This window comes from Macaca thibetana, chromosome 11 (assembly GCF_024542745.1).
Source record: "Macaca thibetana thibetana isolate TM-01 chromosome 11, ASM2454274v1, whole genome shotgun sequence".
Classification (NCBI taxonomy): Eukaryota; Metazoa; Chordata; class Mammalia; order Primates; family Cercopithecidae; genus Macaca; species Macaca thibetana.
In genome coordinates, this window is record NC_065588.1 from 105,293,341 (window position 1) to 105,316,173 (window position 22,833).

Consider the following 22,833-nt stretch of genomic DNA (forward strand, 5'->3'; position numbering starts at 1 on the left):
GTACTGGGAATCTATTAGGAGGAGTGGGGTGATTTAGCAACAGGTGCAAGGAACACTAAGTAAAGGAAAAAAATCATTAACTCCAGGAAAAGGCAAAAAGGAACTAAAATCTGGTACACTGCAGCTCTCGTATGTGAATAATGATCACAAACTTCATATGTGAATAATGATCACAAACTAGTAAAACATTGAGTACCCGGTTTGCCAAATTACAGTGGACTTCTATGGTATTGACCAGCTGGTGGAGGGGAGCTGATGGGGTGGCCTTGTGAGAGAACTAAATTCACATCTCTCAGGATGGGAAGGCCATAGATGCTGTCTGACATGGATGACTCACAAGATTGTATACACATGTTGTTTAGGACTATGGAGATGTGTAATTGCTAGAAAAAATCAGCATCAATTTCCTCTGGTGTGGAGGGACAGGGCAGGAAACCTGTTTTGTTGTTAAACATTTAAAAAATTGTTTTCAGTTTTCTAAAGAAATTTTGTGGGCTGGACATTGTGGCTCATGCCTTATAATCCCAGTGTTTTGGAAGGCCGAGGTGGGAGGATTGCTTGAAGCCAGGATTTCAAGACCAGCCTGGGCAACAAAGTGAGACCCCTGTCTCTACAAAAAATAAAATTAAAAAACTTCTGAAATACAAATGTAGAAAAGTACATGAAATATATTAATACTGTGTAACAAGTCTGAACGATTAGAATGTGTGGACTTCTTCCCTGATCATAAAACTCTCACCCTTGTTAGAAGTTTTTTAGTATTATTTGGGTTCCTAAATGATGGGCATGTAAAGTCAAAATTAACTTAGGATTTAAAATCTAAACATCCACCTTGGGACAGGTAGAAGAAACTGCTGCTTCTAGTTCATGTGCTGGCCTTAGCTGGCCTCTTATGGTGCTGTCAGTTGGGTACAGTGGTTCATGCCTGTAATCGCAATGCTTTGAAAGGCTTTGATGTCACTTGACTTCAGGAGTTTGGACCAGCCTGGGCAACACAGTGAGACCCCATCTCTACAAAAATGTTTAAAAATTGGCTAGGTGGCCAGGCGCAGTGGCTCAAACCTGTAGTCCCAGCACTTAGGGAGGCCGAGACGGGCGGATCACAAGGTCAGGAGATCGAAACCACCCTGGCTAACACAGTGAAACCCCGTCTCTACTAAAAAATACAAAAAACTGGCCGGGCGAGGTGGCGGGCGCCTGTAGTCCCAGCTACTCGGGAGGCTGAGGCAGGAGAATGGCGTAAACCCAGGAGGCGGAGCTTGCAGTGAGCTGAGATCCAGCCACTGCACTCCAGCCTGGGCGACAGAGCGAGACTCTGTCTCAAAAAAAAAAAAAAAAAAAAAAAATTGGCTGGGCTTGGTGGTGCACCTCTGTGATCCCTGCTACCCAAGGAGGTCGAGGCTGCAGTGAGCCACGATTACACCACTGCATACCAGCCTGGGTGACAGAATGAGATCCTGTCTCAAAAAAAAAAAAAAAGAAGGTGCTTCCTGCCCTTGAGCCTCCTTGTAAATTGCTTCAGGGGCTCTGGAGAGCAAGTGCAAAGCAGAGGGGCTCTGGTGCACTTCGGCTTCTCTGCTCCACTGGCTTTATAGGTGCTGAGCTCTGAGTCCCGGGCTTCTTCCGTCATGCACGTCTGCCCCTCATTCTTACTCTGCAGGCCGAGCATGTCGGGACTCCACCTGGTGAAGAGGGGACGGGAACACAAGAAGCTGGACCTGCACAGAGACTTTACAGTGGCTTCTCCCGCTGAGTTTGTCACACGCTTTGGCGGGGATCGGGTCATCGAGAAGGTACAGACGGGTCTCGGCACTCTGGGTAGGGTCCGGTTGGGGTGCAGGGGCCCCTCCTCTCAGCTGGAGGTGGGAGATTCAGGTTCAGGCTCAATCTGAATCAATCTGAATCTCTGCCTGCTGCAGAGAGGGGGTGGGGGGGTGAGGGCCACACTCTTGTGACACCCAGTGCTGGGTGCTTGACTTCATGAGCTTTTTACCCTCGCAACAGCCCAATGCAACAGGTGCATCGCTCCCATTCACAGATGGGGAGACTGAGACCTCTGGGCGTGGTCAGGAAGCTCCTGCAAAGGACTCTGGGTGCTTTTGGGAATGGGGCCACTTTCTACTGAATGGGAAGCATAAGTCCAGCTATGCATTCCTGAGGTTTGTAGCTGCTTCGAGGAGAGGAGACAGACTGACTAGAATGGCAGTAAGGAAAGGGAAGTAGCTGAGATTTGCCAGTTCTGAAGGCTTTTCACATTGTCTCCTATACCATCTGCACAAGGCCCTGGGTCATCCATACTGTTTGATGATCGCCATTGTATTCGTGGAGAAACTAGTATTCAGAGATTTGATGTTAGTTGTCCAAGATTAGGTAATTAGTAGGAGGTGGAGCTGGGATTTGAACCCAGGCCAGTTTGGCTCTAAGACCTTATTCTTTTCCATTTTACTGGAGAGCAGGGTCATAATAATAATACCAATCTCAGTGACAGCTGCCATCAATTGAGGGCCTGTGCTGGGGTAGGCATCCTGTCCCCTGCTTTACACCATTGCATCTTATTTAGCCATTCCCTCAGCCTGGTCAGTGGGTATTGTTTTACAGATGAGGAAACCGAGGCTTAGAGAGGGAAGATTGCTTGCCCAGTGTCAGAGCTGGGCTCCAGAGCTCACACCCTCAACCCAGCACACTAAGTGTAGTATTGAGTGGTAGAGACTCATGCAGGATGCAGGTTCCAAAACCTGGCTGCCACTGGTCGTTTTTTATTTTATTTAAGTTTTCATTTTTATAGAGATAGGGTGTCACTCTGTTGCCCAGGCTGAAGTGCAGTGGCACAATCATAGTTTGCTACAGCCTCAACCTCCTGGGCTCAAGTGATCCTCCTGCCTCAGCCTCCTGAGCAGCTGGGATTATAGGTGTGCACCACTATGCCTGGCTAGTTTTGTCTTTTATTTTTCTAGAGATAGGGGTCTCATTATATTGCCCAGGCTGGTCTTGCACTCCTGAGCTCAAGTGATCTTCCTTCTTTGGCCTCCTAAAGTCTTGGGATTACAAGCATAGCCACCGTGCCACGCCTGGCCTTTGCCAATAGTCTTGATGGTTGAAAATACAGATTCTTCCACCCTGCTCCAGACCCTTGGATTTGAACTCTCCTGGGCGGAGATCCAGAAGCTGCATTTTTGTCACACTCGCCAGGAGACTGTTTTGCACTCAGCACAGTTGGTGGCTAGTGTGGAATTCTCAGGAGCCCAGAGAGGCTCGGGCGGCCACAGAAGGGCTCAGCCCAGTGCTGTTGTACTTTCTGGCTTAGGAGTTGACCTTGGCTTGCCTTCTCTTGTACACTCCTTGTGGGAAAGCTGCTGCTGTGGGGATTAGAGCCGCAAGCTGGCCCGCAGCAGCCTCTCCCCGATGGGGCTCCCACATTTGTTGCACTAGAACGTATGGGGCCAAGGGAAACTGTGTAATTCTGGGATCATCAAAGTCCTTCTCTGTTGACCAAGCCTTGCTTTGATAATCGACTGAGAAAGCCAGAGCCCAGCCATTTCATCATGTCTTCCCAAGAGGCATTTTTTGACAGGGTAGAAGAACATTTCACCTGAACCAGAAACCCTGAGGTCAAATTCTAGTGCTGCCACTCATGGGCTGTGAGATCTGAGTTCAGTTTCCCCTTCTGTAAAACAGAGGTGATCACATCCCAACTCTCTAATGAGACTTACCCTTCAGGAACGTCTTGAAGATTAGACAGCAATGAAGGAGGCCTTAAAATGATGAAATTGCTATGTAAGTCAAGCTTTGAAGCCATATGCCTAATTTTTTTTTTTTAAACAAGAAAACTAGGGGCTGGACATGGTGGCTCACATCTGTAATTCCAGCACTTTGTGGGGGCAAGGTAGGAGGATTGATTGAGTCCAAGAGTTTGAGACCAGCCTGGGCAACATAGCAAGACCCCATCTCTAAGAAAAATAAAAAAATTAGCTGAGTGTGCTGGTGCATGCCTTTAGTCCCAGCTACTCAGGAGGCTGAGGCAAGATGAACTTGAGGGGTTGAGGCTGCAGTGAACTATGATTGCACTACAGCCCGGATGACAGAGACTGTGTTAGTTTGCTCTCACACTGCTAATAAAGACATACCCGAGACTGGTAATTTATAAAGGAAAGAGGTTTAATTGACTCACAGTTCTGCATGGGTGGGGTGGCCTCAGGAAACTTATAGTCATGGTGGAAGGAGAAGCAAACACATCCTTCTTCACAAGGTGGCAGCAAGGAGCAGTACTGTGCAAAAGAGGGAAAGCCCCTTATAAAACCTTCAGATCTCACTCATTATCAGGAGAGGAGCAGCATGGGAGTAACTGCCCCCATGATTCAATTACCCCCCACCGGGTCCCTCCCATGACACGTGGGGATTATGGGAACTACAATTCAAGATGAGATTTGGGTGGGGACACAGCCGAGGCATATCAGAGACCCTGTCTCAAAAAAACAAAACAAAAGAAAACAACAAAAACCTAGAACTTTGGCTTTACTTTTTAAAGACATGGCCAGTTATACCTCTTCATGTGGACATAAAGCTCAGAGAGGGAAGGGGTGTTCTCAAGGCCACACAGCAAGTTCATGACGCAACTGGGAATTGAAACCAGGACTCTTTCTGTTGCTCTCTGCGGTTGCGGACAACCAGCATTGACCACTGTTCCTCCTTAGCACATCTAAGACCTTTAGCCTTTAGAATGCACAGACAGCCATGAGGGCAGTTCAGAGAACAGGTCAGACTGTGGAAAGTTCAAGTCCTCACTCTGCTGTGTGACCTGGGGCGGGTGCATGAGCTCCTCTGAGTTTTAATAGTTTAACCCCCAAATAGAAATAATAGTGAAAGCTCTTTCAAAAGGCTGATGTGAGGATGAAATGAAATAAGGCAGGTAAAACACATTGTACTGTAAAACATCAAAAAGCATTAAGGGTGATCACGATTACACCAAAGGAATAAAAAAATCATTCACTGGGCCTGGCACAGTGGCTCATGCCTGTAATTCCAGAACTTTGGGTGGATGAGGTGGGCACATCATTTGAGCCCAGCCTGGGTTTGTGTTCAAGTTCAGGACCAGCCTGGGCAACATGACAAAATCCTGTCTTTGCAAAAACATAAAAAAAATGAGCAGGATGTGGTGGTGTACACTTGTAGTCCCAGCTACTCAGGAGGCTGAGGTGGGAGGATCACTTGAACCTGGAAGGTTGAAGTTGCAGTAAGCTGTGATTGCACCACTACACTCCAGCCTGGGTGACAGAGCAAGACTCTGTCTCAAAAAAAATAAATATATAAAATAAAAAAATATATATCTATGTATTTCATCCAAACACCCATCCATTCATCTATCCATCCATCCATCCATCCATTCATCCATCTATTTGATGATCCATTCATGTGGCTGGCAGAATTTGAGCTCCTGCTCTGTGCTGGGATGTGTGCCATGGAAATGCATAGAAATACCAAGAGGAATGCTGTGTCGCAGGGGCTGCAGGAGGCTCTGCAGCTGTGAGGTGGACTTGGGGTAGCACGTGGCCCCCAGCACAGGTAGATGTGCATCTTCAGCTCCTTCCTTGTCTTCCCGTGCAGGTGCTTATTGCCAACAACGGGATCGCCGCCGTGAAGTGCATGCGCTCCATCCGCAGGTGGGCCTATGAGATGTTCCGCAACGAGCGGGCCATCCGGTTTGTTGTGATGGTGACCCCTGAGGACCTTAAGGCCAACGCAGGTACCTGGGCCTTGACCCTCTCCTCCCACCGTGCCCCATCCTTGCCGCCCTCGCCTCCTTCCCCTGTGCCTAGGCAAGTCCATCCTGGACTCCAGATGGTCAGGACCTCTCATGAGTCTGTATTTATTTGTCCTTCCTTCTTTATTTAATTAAAACGTCTGCTGACATCAAGAATGACTGTGCCTTATAAAAATGCAAATGGTTAACATGCAGAGGAAATTGGATCTTTGAGAAATGTTGTGTTCTAGCAGACTGGGGGCTGTTTCTCCTGGTGTTTTCCTGCAGGTGTTGTATTCTAGCAGACTGAGGGCTGTTGCTCCTGGTGTTTTCCTGAAGGAGGATGTAATTGTATTTCAATTACTTGTTCATTCTTCCGTTCATTTGCCTGAGTTTTTTTTGTGATGAATCATTCTATAAACAACTGTTGGATGATTTACTTTTTTCCTGAACAGTCTTATCCTTTTATAGGCTCTACTCCCCACAGCAGCCAAAGTGACCTTTTAGAAACATAACTTATTCTGCTGTGTTTTCTGAAGGTTGTTAAAAACAAAAACCTTGGCCAGAGTGGTGGCTCGTGCCTGTAATCCCAGCACTTTGGGAGGCTGAAGCGGGAGGATTGCTTGAGCCCTTGAGTTTGAGAGCAGCCCGGGCAACATAAGACCCTGTCTCTACAAAAAATAAAAATAAAAAAATAACTGGGTACAGTGGCATGCACCTGTAGTCTCAGCTACCCAGGAAGCTGAGGTGGGAGGATCGCTTCAGCACAGGGGGTCTAGGCTATAGTGAGCTGTGATTACACCACTGCATTCCAGCCTGGGAAACAGACTGAGACTCTGTCTCAAATAAAACAACATAAACCTAAAAGCATAACTCAGATCCGAGCACAGTGGCTCACGCCTATAATCCCAGCGCTTTGGGAGGCCAAGATGGGCGAATCACTTGAGGCCAGGAATTTTGAGACCAGCCTGCCCATTTCTACTAAAAATACCTCCCAAAAATTAGCCGGGCATGGTGGCAGGTGCCTGTAGTCCCAGCTATTCAGGAGGCTGAGGCAGGAGAATTGCTTGAACCCAGGAGGCGGAGGTTGCGGTGGGCTGAGATCACCCCACTGCACTCGAGCCTGGGTGACAGAGCAAGACTGTCTCAAAAAAAAAAAAAAAAAAAAAGCAAAACAAAAACCAACATAAGTCAGGTCTTCAGGTCTTTTCATGCTTCTTCTTAAAATGTGTCAGAGGCTGTATGCTCTTCCCAGTAGTAGCAACCTCAGCACCATCCCCTAAGCCTTCCTGCCCCAAGCTCTGCACAGACATGGCCTCATTTGTTACTTACAGCTCTGTTTTACAGATGGCACAGTCGAGGCACAGAGTCGTGAATTTATCACTTGTCCAGGGTCACACAACCGTCATGTGATGCAGGTGGGATGGGAACCCTGGTCTGAGCTCAGAGCATTATCCAGTGGGTCCTCCCGTCTTGGTTAGTCTAAAATTCAAGATTCTCACCGAGGCCCATAAGTCCCCTCCTGACTCCATCTCGAACCTCTCACCCTCCATCAGCCGGGTACCAGTCACGCTGGCCTCTGGCGGCTCCTGGGCCTGTTGCAGAGTCTTGGTACCTGCTGGATCCTCTATTGAAGGTGCTTCTCCCAGAGCCCTTTGTGCAGTGGACTCCCTCCCCACCCAGTCTGTAGGTCTCAACATGATCCTTGCATCTCTCTCAGAGAACCTCATTTATTTTCTTCCTAGCACTGACCTGAGTCTGTAGTTATTGTGTTTATTTTCTTGTTCATCTTCTCCAACATAAAAGAAAACTGGATGAGGACCAGGTAGCGTGTCTGGCCGCTCCCTTTGTCATCTCTGGAATCTCCCCATTCGCCAACATTTCTGTGTTTGATAAATGTAGGAGGCAGGCAGGCCGGAAGGAGCAGCTCTGGGGTTTCTTTCTGTGTTTGCATATAAAGTGCCGCAATCTTCAATTTCAGGATCGTAGCAAATTTCATAGTACAGATGTCCCAACCCCTGTGTTTGGATTGAGTCTAACTTTTCCTAGTCCGAAACACTGCTCAGTGGCTGTCGTCTGACTTTGGCCTCATTGATGTGTGGGTTTTTGTTTGTCTGTTGTTTTTTTTTGAGATTGAGTCTTGCTCTGTTGCCCAGGCTGGAGTACAGTGGTGCGATCTTGGCTCACTGCAGCCTCTACCTCCCGGATTCAAGCAATTCTCGTGCCTCAGCCTCCCAAGTAGCTGGGAGGCGTGCACCACCATGACCGGCTAATTTTTGTATTTTTAGTGGAGACAGAGTTTCACCATGTTGGCTAGGCTAGTCTTGAACTCCTGACTTCTGGTGATCTGCCCGCCTCAGCCTTCTAAAGTGCTGAGATTACAGGTGTCAGCCATTGCACCCAGCCAACATGTGGTTTTTTTAAGGACATATTCTTAGATGTGGAATTTCTGGCTTAAAGAGCGTGAGTATTTTAAAATCGAAATATTGCATTATGTTCAGCCTTAAAAAGGAAGGAAATCCCGTCATGTGTTACAACATGGATGAACCTTGAGGACATTGTGCTGGTCCCAAAAAGTGAAATAAGCCAGTCACAAAAAGACAAATACTGCATGATTCCATGTATAAGGGGTAACTAGAGTAGTACAATTCATAGAGAGAGCGAGAGAGAGTGTATATCGTTGGTTGCCAAGGACTTCAGGGAGGGAGAAAAAGGGAGTTGTTGATGAGTATAGAGTTTCAGATTCATAAAATGAAAAAGTTCTGGACATCTGTTTCATGATATAAGTATACTTCACTATTGAACTGTACACTCAAAAATGGTTAAGATAGTAAATTTTACATTTTTTTTTTTACCATAATTTAAAACTCTGATTATATTTTTGTTTGTTTGTTTGTTTGTTTGGGGTTTTTTTGAGACAGGACCTTGCTCTGTCGCCCAGGCTGGAGTGCAGTGACATGATCACAGCTCACTGTAGCCTCGACCTTGGAGGCTCAAGTGATCCTCCTGCCTCAGCCTCCCAAGTAGCCGGGACTATAGGCATGCACCACCATTCCTGGCTACTTTTTTTTTTTTTTTTTTTTTGTAGAGACAAGGTCTCCCTTTATTGCCCAAACTGACCTTGCATTCCTGGCCTCAAACAATCCTCCTACCTCGGCCTCCCAAAGTGCTGGGATGACAGGTGTGCACCACCGCACCCAGCCCTATTGTATTATTTAATGGTAAAACAATATTAAGATAAACTTTAAATAGGAAATATTTTTAAAAACCTACCTCTAATCCCACTCTGTTGACAGATTACTTCCTTTGTCCTTCGTTCCCTTCCAGGCCTTGTCCAGAGACACATCTGTTTCACGTAATTAAAATCATATTTCATTTTCTTTAAATTTTCTTCCTTTTTTTTTTTTTTTTTTTTTAAAATGAGACGGAGTCTTGTTCCATCACCCAGACTGGAGTGCAGTGGCATGATCTCAGCTCACTGCAACCTCCACCTCCTGGGTTCAAGCAATTCGCCCACCTCAGCCTCCCGAGTACTTTGGATTACAGGTGCCTACCACCATGCCCAGCTAATTTTTGTATTTTTAGTAGAGACAGGATTTCACCATGTTGACCAGGCTGGTTTCGAACTTCTGGGCTCAGGCGATCTGCCTGCCTCAGCCTCCTAAAGTGTGGGATTATAGGCATGAGCCACCATGCCCAGCCTTCTCTTTACATTTTCATACATGTTTGTCCGTTGTTGCCATAGAAGTCTGCATGGTTCTGCTTTCCATGGCTGTACACAGTCACATCTTGTAATGTTCTGCCATTGACATCCGTCTGTCAGCAGTTCCTTTCTTCTTGCTCCCATTTAATTTCAGAGTACATCAAGATGGCGGATCAGTACGTCCCCGTCCCAGGAGGGCCTAATAACAACAACTATGCCAACGTGGAGCTGATTGTGGACATTGCCAAGAGAATCCCTGTGCAGGTAGACGGACCAGGGTGCCTGAGTGTGGTCTCTGAGTGTGGGGTGATGCCCCTTGGTTCTAGTTCAATTCCACAGTTCACAAGGGGCGGAGGGTCCAGGTCCCACAAGGCTCCAAATTCCTGGGCTGACATAACAGAAAAGAGTGTTCAAGTGATGCGAAGCAGATTCTTTTTTAAAAAAAATTTTACAGACAGGATCTCGCCATGTTGGCCAGGCTGGTCTTGAACTCCTGGGCTCAAATGATCCTCCTGCCTCGGCCTCCCAAAGTGCTGGGGTTACAGGTGTGAGTTACTGTGCCCGGCTGGGAGGCATATTCTTGAAGGAAGATTGTTGCTCACCCCTTTCTGTGTTGCAGGCGGTGTGGGCTGGCTGGGGCCATGCTTCCGAAAACCCTAAACTTCCGGAGCTGCTGTGCAAGAATGGAGTTGCTTTCTTAGGTAGAGTGTATCCCTATCAGATACATGGGAATTGGGGCGTTGCTGGGACATTCTGCTGGGTCTGGCCCTCTTTCTACTCCTGTCCTGTAAAGCAGAGGTCCCTTTGATTTCCCACCTCACACTTTCATTGTGAGGAGTGAGTGAGTCCCAGGGCGGAAGGGCACACAGCTAATCTGCCAAGTCATGGAATTAGGAACTGCCCTCTTTTCAAAGGAAGACACACAGGCAGCCAACAAGCATATGGAAAAAAGCTCAACATCACTGATCATTAGAGAAAGGCAAGTCAAAACCACAGTGAGATACCATTTCTTGGCAGATTCTGATGAGATTGTGGAGAAAAGGGAACGCTTATGCACTGTTGGTGGGAGTGTAAACTAGTTCAACCATTGTGGAAAGCGTATGGCAATTCCTCAAAGAGCCAAAAATAGAACTACCATTTAACCCAGCAATCCTGTTACTGGGTATATACCCAGAGGAATATAAAATCATTCGACCATAAAGACACATGAACACGAATGTTTATTGCAGCACTATTCACAATAGCAAAGGCATGGAATCAACCTAAATGCCCATCAGTGACAGATTGGATAAAGCAAATGTGGTACATATACACCATGGAATACTACACAGCCATCAAAAATACTGAGATTATGTCTTTTGCGGGAACATGGATGGAGCTGGAGGCTGTTATGCTTAGCAAACTAACAGAAGAACAGAAAACCAAATATTACGTGTTCTCATTTATAAGTGGGAGCTAAATGATGAGAATACATGGACACAAAGAGGGGAACAGCAGACGCTACTTGAGGGTGAAAGGCGGGAGGAGGGAGAAAAGCAGAAAAATAACTATTGGGTACTAGGCTTAGTACCTGGGCGATGAAATAATCTGTATCACAAACCCCTGTGACATGAGTGTACCTGTGTAACAAATTTGCACATGTAATTATATCCATGTCCTTGTGTAGTTTAGGGGAATCATTTACTATCATGTAATACATCCCTGCTTCTTACCTGTGGGTCTGAAAACAGTCTTGCCCAAATGTGAAGCAGCTCAGTGCGGATCAATACCTGATATTCACCTGAGGCGCAGCCGGGAGTCCCATGCCCATTGACATTTTCTTTGTCTGTGGGCTCTGAGTACATACGGGCATCTGTCCTGTCTGACAGTCACCCAGGACTCTTATTATCAGTCTTAATTCCTCTGGAGGTTGATGATCCAGCCCACTGGACAAATCCAGCCCATGGCTTGCCTTTGTAAATAAAGTTTTATTAAAACATGGTCGTGCTCATTCATTTATGTATTGCCTATGGCTGCTTTCACCCTACACTAGCAAAGTTGAGTCATTGTGACAGAGACCTGCAGGCTCACAAAACTGAAAGTATTTCCCATCTGGCTCTTTATAGAAAGAGTTTGCTAACCTATGGTCCAGCTCTTTGAGCTCCTAGCTTACCTCTTTGATCTAGCTTTCTGCCTCCCCACCAAAGTGTATTTTGTGTATGCCACTGTAGCCTAGGTTGTAACTCACAACAGGTTTACAATCCACATGTGTTGAAAGTTGACTGATGCAACAGCAGACTAACAGACTTTTTCCTTCCCTAACGTGAGGTTAAGCTCCTTGAGAGCTGCAACCAGAGAATTTTCTCTGTCATTTTCTCCTCACCTGGCCCCACCACCATGCACTCGGTCGGCACTCAGCCTCGAGGGTCTTGTGACTGACCAGATTCTGCTTCCCTTCTTGTCCCTAACTCCTCAGGCCCTCCCAGTGAGGCCATGTGGGCCTTAGGAGATAAGATCGCCTCCACCATTGTCGCCCAGACGCTGCAGGTCCCAACCCTGCCCTGGAGTGGAAGCGGTAAGGGACCCCGAGCTTCCCTTTGGGGGAGCTTCTCAGCCCAGTCTTGGTAATGTGAACAATCAGGGTGACAGAAGTATGCTTGTAACAATTCTTTCTGTTACAAATGTTACTTTTAGTTTTTAGTCACTAGCAAAATATTTTAAAATTTAAAGTTAGTAAACAAGTGGTACAATTTATTGTAGGCAATTTAGAAAATACAAGAGATACAAAAAAGAAATGGAAATCATTCATAATCCTATGACCCAGTGTTGAACATGTATTACACTGTGGGTATCTACCTTTCTAACATTTTTCTTGGCATATTATTAAAAAAAAAAAAAAAAAAAAAGACAAATCTTAGTCAGTGGCTCAGGCTCATGTTTGTAATTCCAGTGCTTTAAGAGGCTGAGGGAGGAGGATCACTTGAAGCCAGGAGTTCAAGACCAGCCTGGGCAACATAGCAAGACCCCATCTCTAGACAAAGTAAAAAAAAAAAAAAAAAATTAACTGGTTGTGGTGGTGCATGCCTGTAGTCCCAACTACTCAGGAGGCTGAGGCAGGAGGATAGCTTGAGCCTAGGAGGTTGAGGTTACAGTGAACTATGGTGGCACCACTACACTCCAGCCTGGGTGATGAGACCCTGTCTTTAAAAGGAAACAACAACCCATCCTACATTTCCTAGTTTGTGACTTTTTTTCCCCCACTAATGAATATCTTTCTATGTAAAAAATATACTTTATACCATTTAAGATGCCTGCATAGGATTATTATGTCTTACGGATGTATCATAATTGACTTAACAGTCCTCATAGTTAAATAATTTAGATTGTTTCCAATTTATTTTTTCTTTCTTTTTTTCTTTTTTTTTTTTTTTGAGACGGAGTCTTGCTCTATCGCCCAGGCTGGAGTGCAGTGGCGCGATCTAGGCTCACTGCAAGCTCCGCCTCCCGGGTTCACGCCATTCTCCTGCCTCAGCCTCCTGAGTAGCTGGGACTATAGGTGCCCGCCACCTCGCCCGGCTAATTTTTTTTTTTTTTTTTGTATTTTTAGTGGAGGCAGGATTTCGCCGTGTTAGCCAGGATGGTCTTGATCTCCTGACCTTGTGATCCACCCGCCTCGGCCTCCCAAAGTGCTGGGATTACAGGCGTGAGCCACCACGCCCAGTCTATTTTTTCTAATTTAAAAAATATTCAAAGGAATGGAGCTTTGATAATCTTACAGCTAAATTTATGTGTGCATTTTAATAATTTTCTTAGGATGAATTCCTAACAGTGGAATTTCTAGGACAAATTAAAAAATAAGTAGGACAGTCTCAGAAGTTTCCTATTAAATTTGATTTTTTTTCTCCTAAAAGTTAAACTTTAAATTTGGGATGGAAAATTTACTTTCATTTGTTAAATCTTTGCATGGTTTTGGGAAATAATTATTCACATATAAATGATTCCATAATGTAGAATTGGGATTTTTTTTGGATTTAGATTGATATGGCTGTTGTTGGTAGTCTGAGTGTCTTTCCTTTTTTGTTGTTTTGTTTTTGAGACAGGGTCTCACTCTGTCACCCAGGCTAGACTGTAGCGGCATGATCATGGCTCACTGCAGTCTTGACCTCCTGGGCTCAAGTGATCCTCCTGCATCAGCCTCTCTAGTAGCTGGGGCTACAGGCCCATGCCACCATGCCTGGCTAATTATAAACATTTTTTTGTAACGACAAGGTCTCACTATGTTGCCAGGGTTGGTCTTAAACTCCTGGGTTCAAGCGATCCCCCCACCTCAGCCTCCCAAAGTGCTGGGATTATAGGCATGAGCCACCGCGCCTGGCAGTTAGTTTCTTTTTTTTTTTTTTTTTTTTGAGACGGAGTCTCGCTCTGTAGCCCAGGCTGGAGTGCAGTGGCCGGATCTCAGCTCACTGCAAGCTCCGCCTCCCGGGTTCACGCCATTCTCCGGCCTCAGCCTCCCAAGTAGCTGGGACTACAGGCGCCCGCCACCTCGCCCGGCTAGTTTTTTGTATTTCTTGGTAGAGACGGGGTTTCACCGTGTTAGCCAGGATGGTCTCGATCTCCTGACCTCGTGATCCACCCGTCTTGGCCTCCCAAAGTGCTGGGATTACAGGCTTGAGCCACCGCGCCCGGCCGGCAGTTAGTTTCTTAAGCTTGATTTCTCGTTCAAGGTTGGGTTAGTTCTTGAGGAAATGAAAAGCCATTGTGAGAAGCTGAGGGGGGTGTCTGTATTCCACTGGTCCAGAAGCCCAGGTCTAGCACTACGTCAGGAGGGAGAGGCCCTGTGGTTTCTGGGTTGTGTGTGTTTCTCCTGGATTTGGGAGGAATCAGCTTTCTTTGTGACTCTCCAGGCCTGACAGTGGAGTGGACAGAAGATGATCTGCAGCAGGGAAAAATAATCAGTGTCCCAGAAGATGTTTATGACCAGGGTTGTGTGAAAGACGTAGATGAGGGCTTGGAGGTAAATGCAGAGCCTGCGGGGGCCAGGGGGGCCGGAACCGAACTGCCTCTGTCCTGGTAGCGGTTGGCAACTGGCTAACCTCTAAAGAGGTCTGTTTGTCCCTTTGCATCCAGGCAGCAGAAAAAATTGGTTTTCCATTGATGATCAAAGCTTCTGAAGGTGGCGGAGGGAAGGGAATCCGGAAGGCTGAGAGTGCGGAGGACTTCCCGATCCTTTTCAGACAAGTGAGCAGTTCTTGCTGTGTCTTTTCGCATCTGTCTTTGGGAATTGTTTGTGGGCTGCCAGATTATTTCTCTTAGCGTTATTCTGTGAGTGTCAAGAAGACATTTGTAGGAGCTGGATGTATTGTTGTATCGTATTTTGCAACAAATGTGTACATTTTTACTCAGAAAAGCCCATGGTTTTGTGTTGATCTTGACAGCATCTTTTAGGTAGTTCAGGTCTATAAATCAGGGTATCTAGAAATGATTTCAGAGATACAGGATCAAAATAGCTGTTTGTGACAATTTTGGCCTATAGAGGAATGGCATATTTTATAAATTTTAGTACTCTTAGTATTTCTAATGTTTGTAGATGATCTATTTTATTTTATTTTTGAGACAGAGTCTCACTCTGTCATCCAGGCTGGAGTGCAGTGGCACGATCTCAGCTCACTGCAACCTCGGCCTCCCAGGTTCAAGTGATTCTAGTGCCTCAGCCTCCCGAGTAGCTGGGATTACAGGCGTGTGCCACCTCACCCAGCTCATTTTTGTCTTTTTAGTAGAGACAGAGTTTCACTATGTTGGTTGGACTGGTCTCAAACTCTTGGCCTTGAGTGATCCGCCCACCTTGGCCTCCCAAAGTGCTGGGATTACAGGTGTGATCCACTGCGCCCTGCCTGATCAATTTTAACTGTAGGAACAAATGGCATATATACTTACTGGTAGCTAGTTTTCTTCTTTTAAAACGTTATGTCTGTTATTAGCAATGTTTAGAAAACATTTATACTGACAATCTTCCCATTCTTAAAGCTAACTATTTTAATATTTCTAGGTTTTCTTCTAGACCTTCTTCATATGTACATTTTAAAGAACTGTATTCAGTCTACACAAAATTTTGTTCTGCATTTAAAATATTTCAAATTGTAGATCATGAATATTATTATGTTATTCCAGCCCTGGCAATTATTTTGATGATTACTCAATATTTTATGTGTGGCACTAGCCTTATTTATGAAACCTTTCCTTTTTTGTTAAATGTTTAGCTTATTTCCACTTTGTTATTATGAATAATAACACTATAGTATAATATGATATTTAGTACTATAAATAACACTTAGCTATTTTTTTTCCTCTTCTGAATTTTTTTCTTGGATAAAGACTTGGGGAGAAAGACTTAGTTAAATAGCATGCACTTTACATGCACTTCCATTTTTCTTTTTTTTTTTTTTTGAGACAGAGTCTCGCTATGTCGCCCAGGCTAGAGTGTGGTGGCACGATCTCTGCTCACTGCAAACTCCGCCTCCCGGGTTCACGCCATTCTCCTGCCTTAGCCTCCCAAGTAGCTGGGACTACAGGCGCCCGCCACCACGCCCAGCTAATTTTTTGTATGTTTAGTAGAGACAGGGTTTCACCATGTTAGCCAGGATGGTCTCGATCTTCTGACCTTGTGGTCCGCCCGCCTTGGCCTCCCAAATGACTGGGATTACAGGCGTGAGCCACTGCACCCAGCCTTTACATGTGCTTTCAAATGCATATCAGTACATTGCTTTCTAGGAGTTTTACTGATTATACCACTCTTGGTATAATATGTGAGTGTTGTATAAAGCAGCAGTTTCACTATCACTGTATCTCTGTTGGAGTATACAGGTGTTTTGGGGATTTGGGTGGGGGGAAGAATTGATATTAAAAGGCAAGTTGAAGCAGCAGTACAAAAAATTCATGTCTATCCTTCACCCAGTTTCACTCGTTAATATTTTTCATATAACTTTGCAACTAAGAGATTAACGTGGGCACTTTTCTGTTCAGTAAACTCCAGACTAGATTGAATTTCATCAGTTTTTGCACTAATGTCCCTTTCCTGTTGCAGGATTCATTCCTGGATTCCATATTGCATTAGAGGTCATACAGATTTTAAAGCTTTTTTGCTTTTTAAAAATAGACTTTATTTATTAGAGCAGTTTTAGGGTCACAGCAAAATGGAGCAGAAAGAATAGAGAGTTCCCACATACCCCAGGCCCTCATGTGCACACAGACCCCCAAGCTTTTTTATTTTACTTACATGAGTGCACTATGAATATGTTCGTCATGTAGAGAGTCAATCAAGTCAGCAATGTGTTAAGAATAAAAAAGGAAAAACCCTTTTCCCCCATCACCTTCTGACTTTCCTTTCTCAGATGTAACCACTGTTAGCAGCTGCCGGGGGGGTCTCCTTTCAGCACCGTCACTGTATATACTTTTACATAGACATTCATACAGTTGTTTTATTATTTTTTGCGTGAGTTCATCCCATACATTATTGCAAATTACTTTTTTAAAACTTAATTTGTCTTAGAAATCATTGTGCATGAATACTTTTCACATTGTCTTTGAGAATCTCTAGAAGACATGCCTATAAAACAATGCCTTTCAGCTCTTAACAGGATGAAGTAAGTTTGTCCTTAGATTCCAGCCGGGAGAGCTAGCTGAGAAAGTGCAGTAAGTGGAAGAAAAAGACAACCACAGATTAGTGTGTTTTGGTCCCATTTTCATTCAAAGAAACTTTCTATGTATGTGTCGCTATATGCATAGAAGAAAGCCAGTTTGGACACCAAACTCTTAACAATACATTATCTTTAGGGGATGTGATTGTGGGGAGATTTTACCATTTCACAAAGTTTGACTTAAAAAGAGAATATGTTGCAGGTAGTGACTATCTGGGACTGGTGGTGCAGATGATAAGGGAATTTACCAAGACAATTGTAGGTAAAGAAAGGCAGATTTATTGGAGGAAGTATGAAAATATGTTGCAAGATTGCAACAGGCAGCACAGCCAAGAAGGGGCTGTCCTCAAAGAGGCAAGGGCTGGTGGGAGGTTTTATAGGGTGGTGCTGGAGGAGGGGCTATGAGGTTGTTATGTCCTGGGGTTGTTTGTGATTAGTCATCTCTTAAAGCAGTTGTTCATTGTTCTTTCCCACCTGGGGCCGTCCGCCACCTGGGGCCCCTTTCTCATTACTTACTGTGGAGTCAGGACTCCACAGAATATTATATCTTTGAGACAACAAAAGTAAAAGATCAGCAGAGTCCTGGATGAGTACCCTAAACACATCACTGCCTTTGTTTTATGTTCTCTCCTGAGAACTTCCAGAAGCTTCCAGAGCTGGTTTCCCCATGAAGATCAGGCTGCTCTGCTTCCCCCGACAGGTACAGAGTGAGATCCCAGGCTCGCCCATCTTTCTCATGAAGCTGGCCCAGCACGCCCGTCACCTGGAAGTTCAGATCCTCGCCGACCAGTATGGGAATGCTGTGTCTCTGTTTGGTCGCGACTGCTCCATCCAGCGGCGGCATCAGAAGATTGTTGAGGAAGCACCGGCCACCATTGCCCCGCTGGCCATATTCGAGTTCATGGAGCAGGTACACTTCTTAGAGCCCAGGCAGCAGCTTCAGAGAGAGCTGTCTCAGCTTCGAGTCAGGAAGAGCTTTCTGTGGTCAGTGTGGCCGGTTGGTGGCATGGGTGCCTAACAGGAGGGAGGAGGGCCCATTCCAGAGGTGATTTCAGCATCACACAGGTTTATTGGATTAGCCGGTCTGTGAACTCCCCAAATATTTCTTTTCTTTTTTGAGACAGAGTCTCACTGTGTTGCCCAGGCTGGAGTGCAGTGGTGCGATGATAGTTCACATCAGCCTGTAACTCCTGGGCTCAAGTGATCCTCCCACCTCAGCCTCCCGAGTAGCTGGGACTACAGGAATATGTCGCCATGTCTGGCTAATTTAAAAAAAATTGTTTTTTGTAGAGACAGAGTCTTGCTATGTTGCCCAGGCTGGCCTTGAACTCGTGGCCTCAAGTGATCCTCCCGTCTTGGCCTCCTTAAGTTCTAGGGTGACAGGCATGAGCCACCACACCTGGCCAGTCCCAAAATATTTCACACATAGCAGGTGCTGAGTCTGCATTTGGTGAAGGAACTGATAGTCACCATTTACAGTTCCCTGAAAAGACCTCTGGAACGCCCTTGGCCTCTTTCTGTTTCTTCACAGTGTGCCGTCCGCCTGGCCAAGACCGTGGGCTATGTGAGTGCAGGGACAGTGGAATACCTCTACAGCCAGGACGGCAGCTTCCACTTCTTGGAGCTGAATCCTCGCTTGCAGGTGGAACATCCCTGCACGGAAATGATCGCTGACGTCAATCTGCCGGCTGCCCAGCTACAGGTGAGAAAACGGGCTCAGGGCCTTGGGACTTCTCCGCCCTGGGTCGGGGGTCCATGTGCTGCTCCCATTAGTCCATCGCGCCCATCTCTTGGCTGACTGTCCCAGGGGAATGACTGGCCAAAGAGCACTTTGAGAAATCTGTAAAAGCTACAGTTCTCCCTGGGAAAATATCTTCTATACAATTTCAGGGCATTCATAGACCTAGAGAAATGTTTCTTAACCTTTTTATCATTATCACTCCCCTGCAAGGATCCTTTGGACACATTTTATATCCTAATCCCTTCTTGTGAAATTTTAATATCACAGATATACCACATATCTGTTTGGATATTATAGATATATCTGTGCTTTATTCATGAAAAGAGTGAGTTTTTTTCACTCCCAAGAACAAATATTTGTCTCTTCAGAGGCAGTATCACCCTTGTTAAGAATATGTGACCCAGAGTTATAAACTCTTGGGTTAAAGGGAACTCTCAATTTTTTTTTATTTTTAATTTTTATGGGTATATAGTAAGTATATATATTTACAGGGTGCAAGAGATTTTTGTTTTTGTTTTTGTTTTTTTGAGACAGAGTCTTGCTCTGTGGCCCAGGCTGGAGTGCAATGGCACTATCTTGGCTCACTGCAGCCTCCGCCTCCCAGGCATGCAGTGTGTAATAATCACATCAGAGTAAATGGGTATCCGTCCCTCTCCAGCATTTATCCTTTCTTTGTGTTATGGTGTTGTGAATATTCCAATTATACTCTTTTTTTTTTTTTTTTTTTTTTTTTTTTTTTGAGACGGAGTCTCGCTCTGTCGCCCAGGCTGGAGTGCAGTGGCCAGATCTCAGCTCACTGCAAGCTCCACCTCCCGGGTTCACGCCATTCTCCTGCCTCAGCCTCCCAAGTAGCTGGGACTATAGGCGCCCGCCACCTCGCCCGGCTAGTTTTTTGTACTTTTTAGTAGAGACGGGGTTTCACCATATTAACCAGGATGGTCTCGATCTCCTGACCTCGTGATCCGCCCGTCTCGGCCTCCCAAAGTGCTGGGATTACAGGCTTGAGCCACCGCGCCCGGCCCCAATTATACTCTTTTAATTTTAAAATGTACAATAAATTATTGTTGACTGTAGTCGCCCTGTTGTGCTATATCAAATACTAGGCCGTATTCATTCTATTAATCACTACATTTTTGCACCCATTAACCATCCCCGCCTTCCATGCCCCTCTCTCTTCCTTTCCAGCCTCTGGTAGCCATCATTCTACTCTCTGTGTCTGTGAGTTCTGTTGTTTTAATTTTTAGCTCCCACAAATGAGTGAGAACATGCAAAGTTTGTTTTTCTGTGCCTGGCTCATTTCATTTAACATAATGTTTTCCAGTTCCATCCATGTTGTTGCAAATGATGGTCTCATTCTTTTTTCATGTCTGAATAGTATTCCATTGTGTGAAGGTACCACATTATCTTTTTTCTTTCTTTCTTGTTTTTGAGATGGAGTCTCACTCTGTTGCCCAGGCTGGAGTGTAGTGGTGCGATCTCAGCTCACTGTAACCTCCACCTCCTGGGTTCAAGCAATTATCCTGCGTCAGCCTCCCTAGTAGTTGGGATTACAGGTGCATACCACCATGCCCAGCTAATTTTTGCATTTTTGGTAGAGATGGGGTTTCACCATATTGGCCAGGCTGGTCTCAAATTCCTGACCTCAGATGATCCGCCCACCTCAGCCTCCCAAAGTGCTGGATTACAGGCATGAGCCACTGTGCCCAGCCTGTACCACGTTTTCTTTATCCAATCATCTATTGATGGACATTTAGGTTGATTCCAAATCTTGGCTATTGTGAATAGTGCTACAGTAAACATGGGAGTACAGATATCTCTTCGATATACTGATTTCTTTTCTTTTCAGTATATGTTTAGCAGTAGGATTGCTAGATTGGTGGTTCTACTTCTAGTTGTTTTTTTTTATTATTATACTTTAAGTTCTAGGGTACATGTGCACAACGTGCAGGTTTGTTACATATGTATACATGTGCCATGTTGGTGTCCTGTACCCATTAACTCGTCATTTACATTAGGTATATCTCCTAATGCTATCCCTCCCCCGCCCCCTCCCCACAATAGGCCCCAGTGTGTGATGTTCCCCTTCCTGTGTCCAAGTGATCTCATTGTTCAGTTCCCACCTATGAGTGAGAACATGCGGTGTTTGGTTTTCTGTTCTTGTGATAGTTTGCTGAGAATGATGGTTTCCAGCTGCATCTATATCCCTACAAAGGACACAAACTCATCCTTTTTTATGGCTGCATAGTATTCCATGGTGTATATGTGCCACATTTTCTTAATCCAGTCTGTCATTGATGGACATTTGGGTTGATTTCAAGTCTTTGCTATTGTGAATAGTGCTGCAATAAACATACATGTGCATGTGTCTTTACAGCAGCATGATTTATAATCCTTTGGGTATATACCCAGTAATGAGATGGCTGGATCAAATGGTATTTCTAGTTCTAGATCCTTGAGGAATCACCACACTGTTTTCCATAATGGTTGAACTAGTTTACAGTCCCACCAACAGTGTGAAATTGTTCCTATTTCTCCACATCCTCTCCAGCACCTGTTGTTTCCTGATTTTTTAATGATCGCCATTCTAACTGGTGTGAGATGGTATCTCATTGTGGTTTTGATTTGCATTTCTCTGATGGTGAGTGATGATGAGCATTTTTTCATGTGTCTGTTGGCTGTATGAATGTCTTCTTTTGAGAAGTGTCTGTTCATATCCTTTGCCCACTTTTTGGTGGGGTTGTTTGCTTTTTTCTTGTAAATTTGTTTGAGTTCTTTGTAGGTTCTAGATACTAGCCCTTTGTCAGATGAGTAGATTGCAAAAATTTTCTCCCATTCTGTAGGTTGCCTGTTCACTCTGATGGTAGTTTCTTTTGCTGTGCGGAAGCTCTTTAGTTTAATTAGATCCCATTTGTCAATTTTGGCTTTTGTTGCTGTTGCTTTTGGTGTTTTAGACATGAAGTCCTTGCCCATGCCTATGTCCTGAATGGTATTACCTAGGTTTTCTTCTAGGGTTTTTATGGTTTTAGGTCTAACATTTAAGTCTCTAACCCATCTTGAATTAATTTTCATATAAGGAGTAAGGAAAGGATCCAGTTTCAGCTTTCTACTTATGGCTAGCCAATTTTCCCAGCACCATTTATTAAATAGGGAATCCTTTCCCCATTTCTTGTTTTTGTCAGGTTTGTCAAAGATCAGATAGCTATAGATGTGTGGTATTATTTCTGAGGGCTCTGTTCTGTTCCATTGGTCTATATCTCTGTTTTGGTACCAGTACCATGCTGTTTTGGTTACTGTAGCCTTGTAGTATAGTTTGAAGTCAGGTAGTATGATGCCTCCAGCTTTGTTCTTTTGGCTTAGGATTGTCTTGGCAATGTGGGTCTTTTTTGGTTTCATATAAACTTTAAAGCAGTTTTTTCCAATTCTGTGAAGAAAGTCATTGGTAGCTTAATGGGGATGGCATTGAATCTGTAAATTACCTTGGGCAGTATGGCCATTTTCACAATATTGATTTTTCCTATCCATGAGCATGGTATGTTCTTCCATTTGTTTGTGTCCTCTTTTATTTCACTGAGCAGTGGTTTGTAGTTCTCCTAGAAGAGGTCCTTTACATCCCTTGTAAGTTGGATTCCTAGGTATTTTATTCTCTTTGAAGCTTTTGTGAATGGGAGTTCATTCATGATTTGGCCCTCTGTTTGTCTGTTACTGGTGTATAAGAATGCTTGTGACTTTTGCATCTTGATTTTGTGTCCTGAGACTTTGCTGAAGTTGCTTATCAGCTTAAGGAGATTTTGGGCTGAGACGATGGGGTTTTCTAAATATACAATGATGTCATCTGCAAACAGGGACAATTTGACTTCTTCTTTTCCTAACTGAATACCCTTTATTTCTTTCTGTTGCCTGATTGCCCTAGCCAGAACTTCCACCACTATGTTGAATAGGAGTGATGAGAGAGGGCATCCCTGTCTTGTGCCAGTTTTCA

General features: G+C 44.8%; 1 protein-coding gene across 3 annotated transcripts in view; it reads left to right on the forward strand.

Annotated features, from left to right (window-relative positions):
- Positions 1-22,833, forward strand: part of ACACB (acetyl-CoA carboxylase beta) — a 162,990-nt gene that overhangs the window by 46,781 nt on the left and 93,376 nt on the right. For all 3 annotated transcript variants that reach the window (XM_050749626.1, XM_050749628.1, XM_050749627.1), the window contains 9 exons: positions 1,661-1,793; positions 5,602-5,740; positions 9,595-9,704; positions 10,060-10,141; positions 11,896-11,994; positions 14,324-14,433; positions 14,547-14,657; positions 17,814-18,023; positions 18,645-18,815. In XM_050749626.1, coding sequence (XP_050605583.1) covers positions 1,661-1,793; positions 5,602-5,740; positions 9,595-9,704; positions 10,060-10,141; positions 11,896-11,994; positions 14,324-14,433; positions 14,547-14,657; positions 17,814-18,023; positions 18,645-18,815 — 1,165 coding nt within the window. The remainder of the gene's footprint in view (positions 1-1,660; positions 1,794-5,601; positions 5,741-9,594; positions 9,705-10,059; positions 10,142-11,895; positions 11,995-14,323; positions 14,434-14,546; positions 14,658-17,813; positions 18,024-18,644; positions 18,816-22,833) is intronic.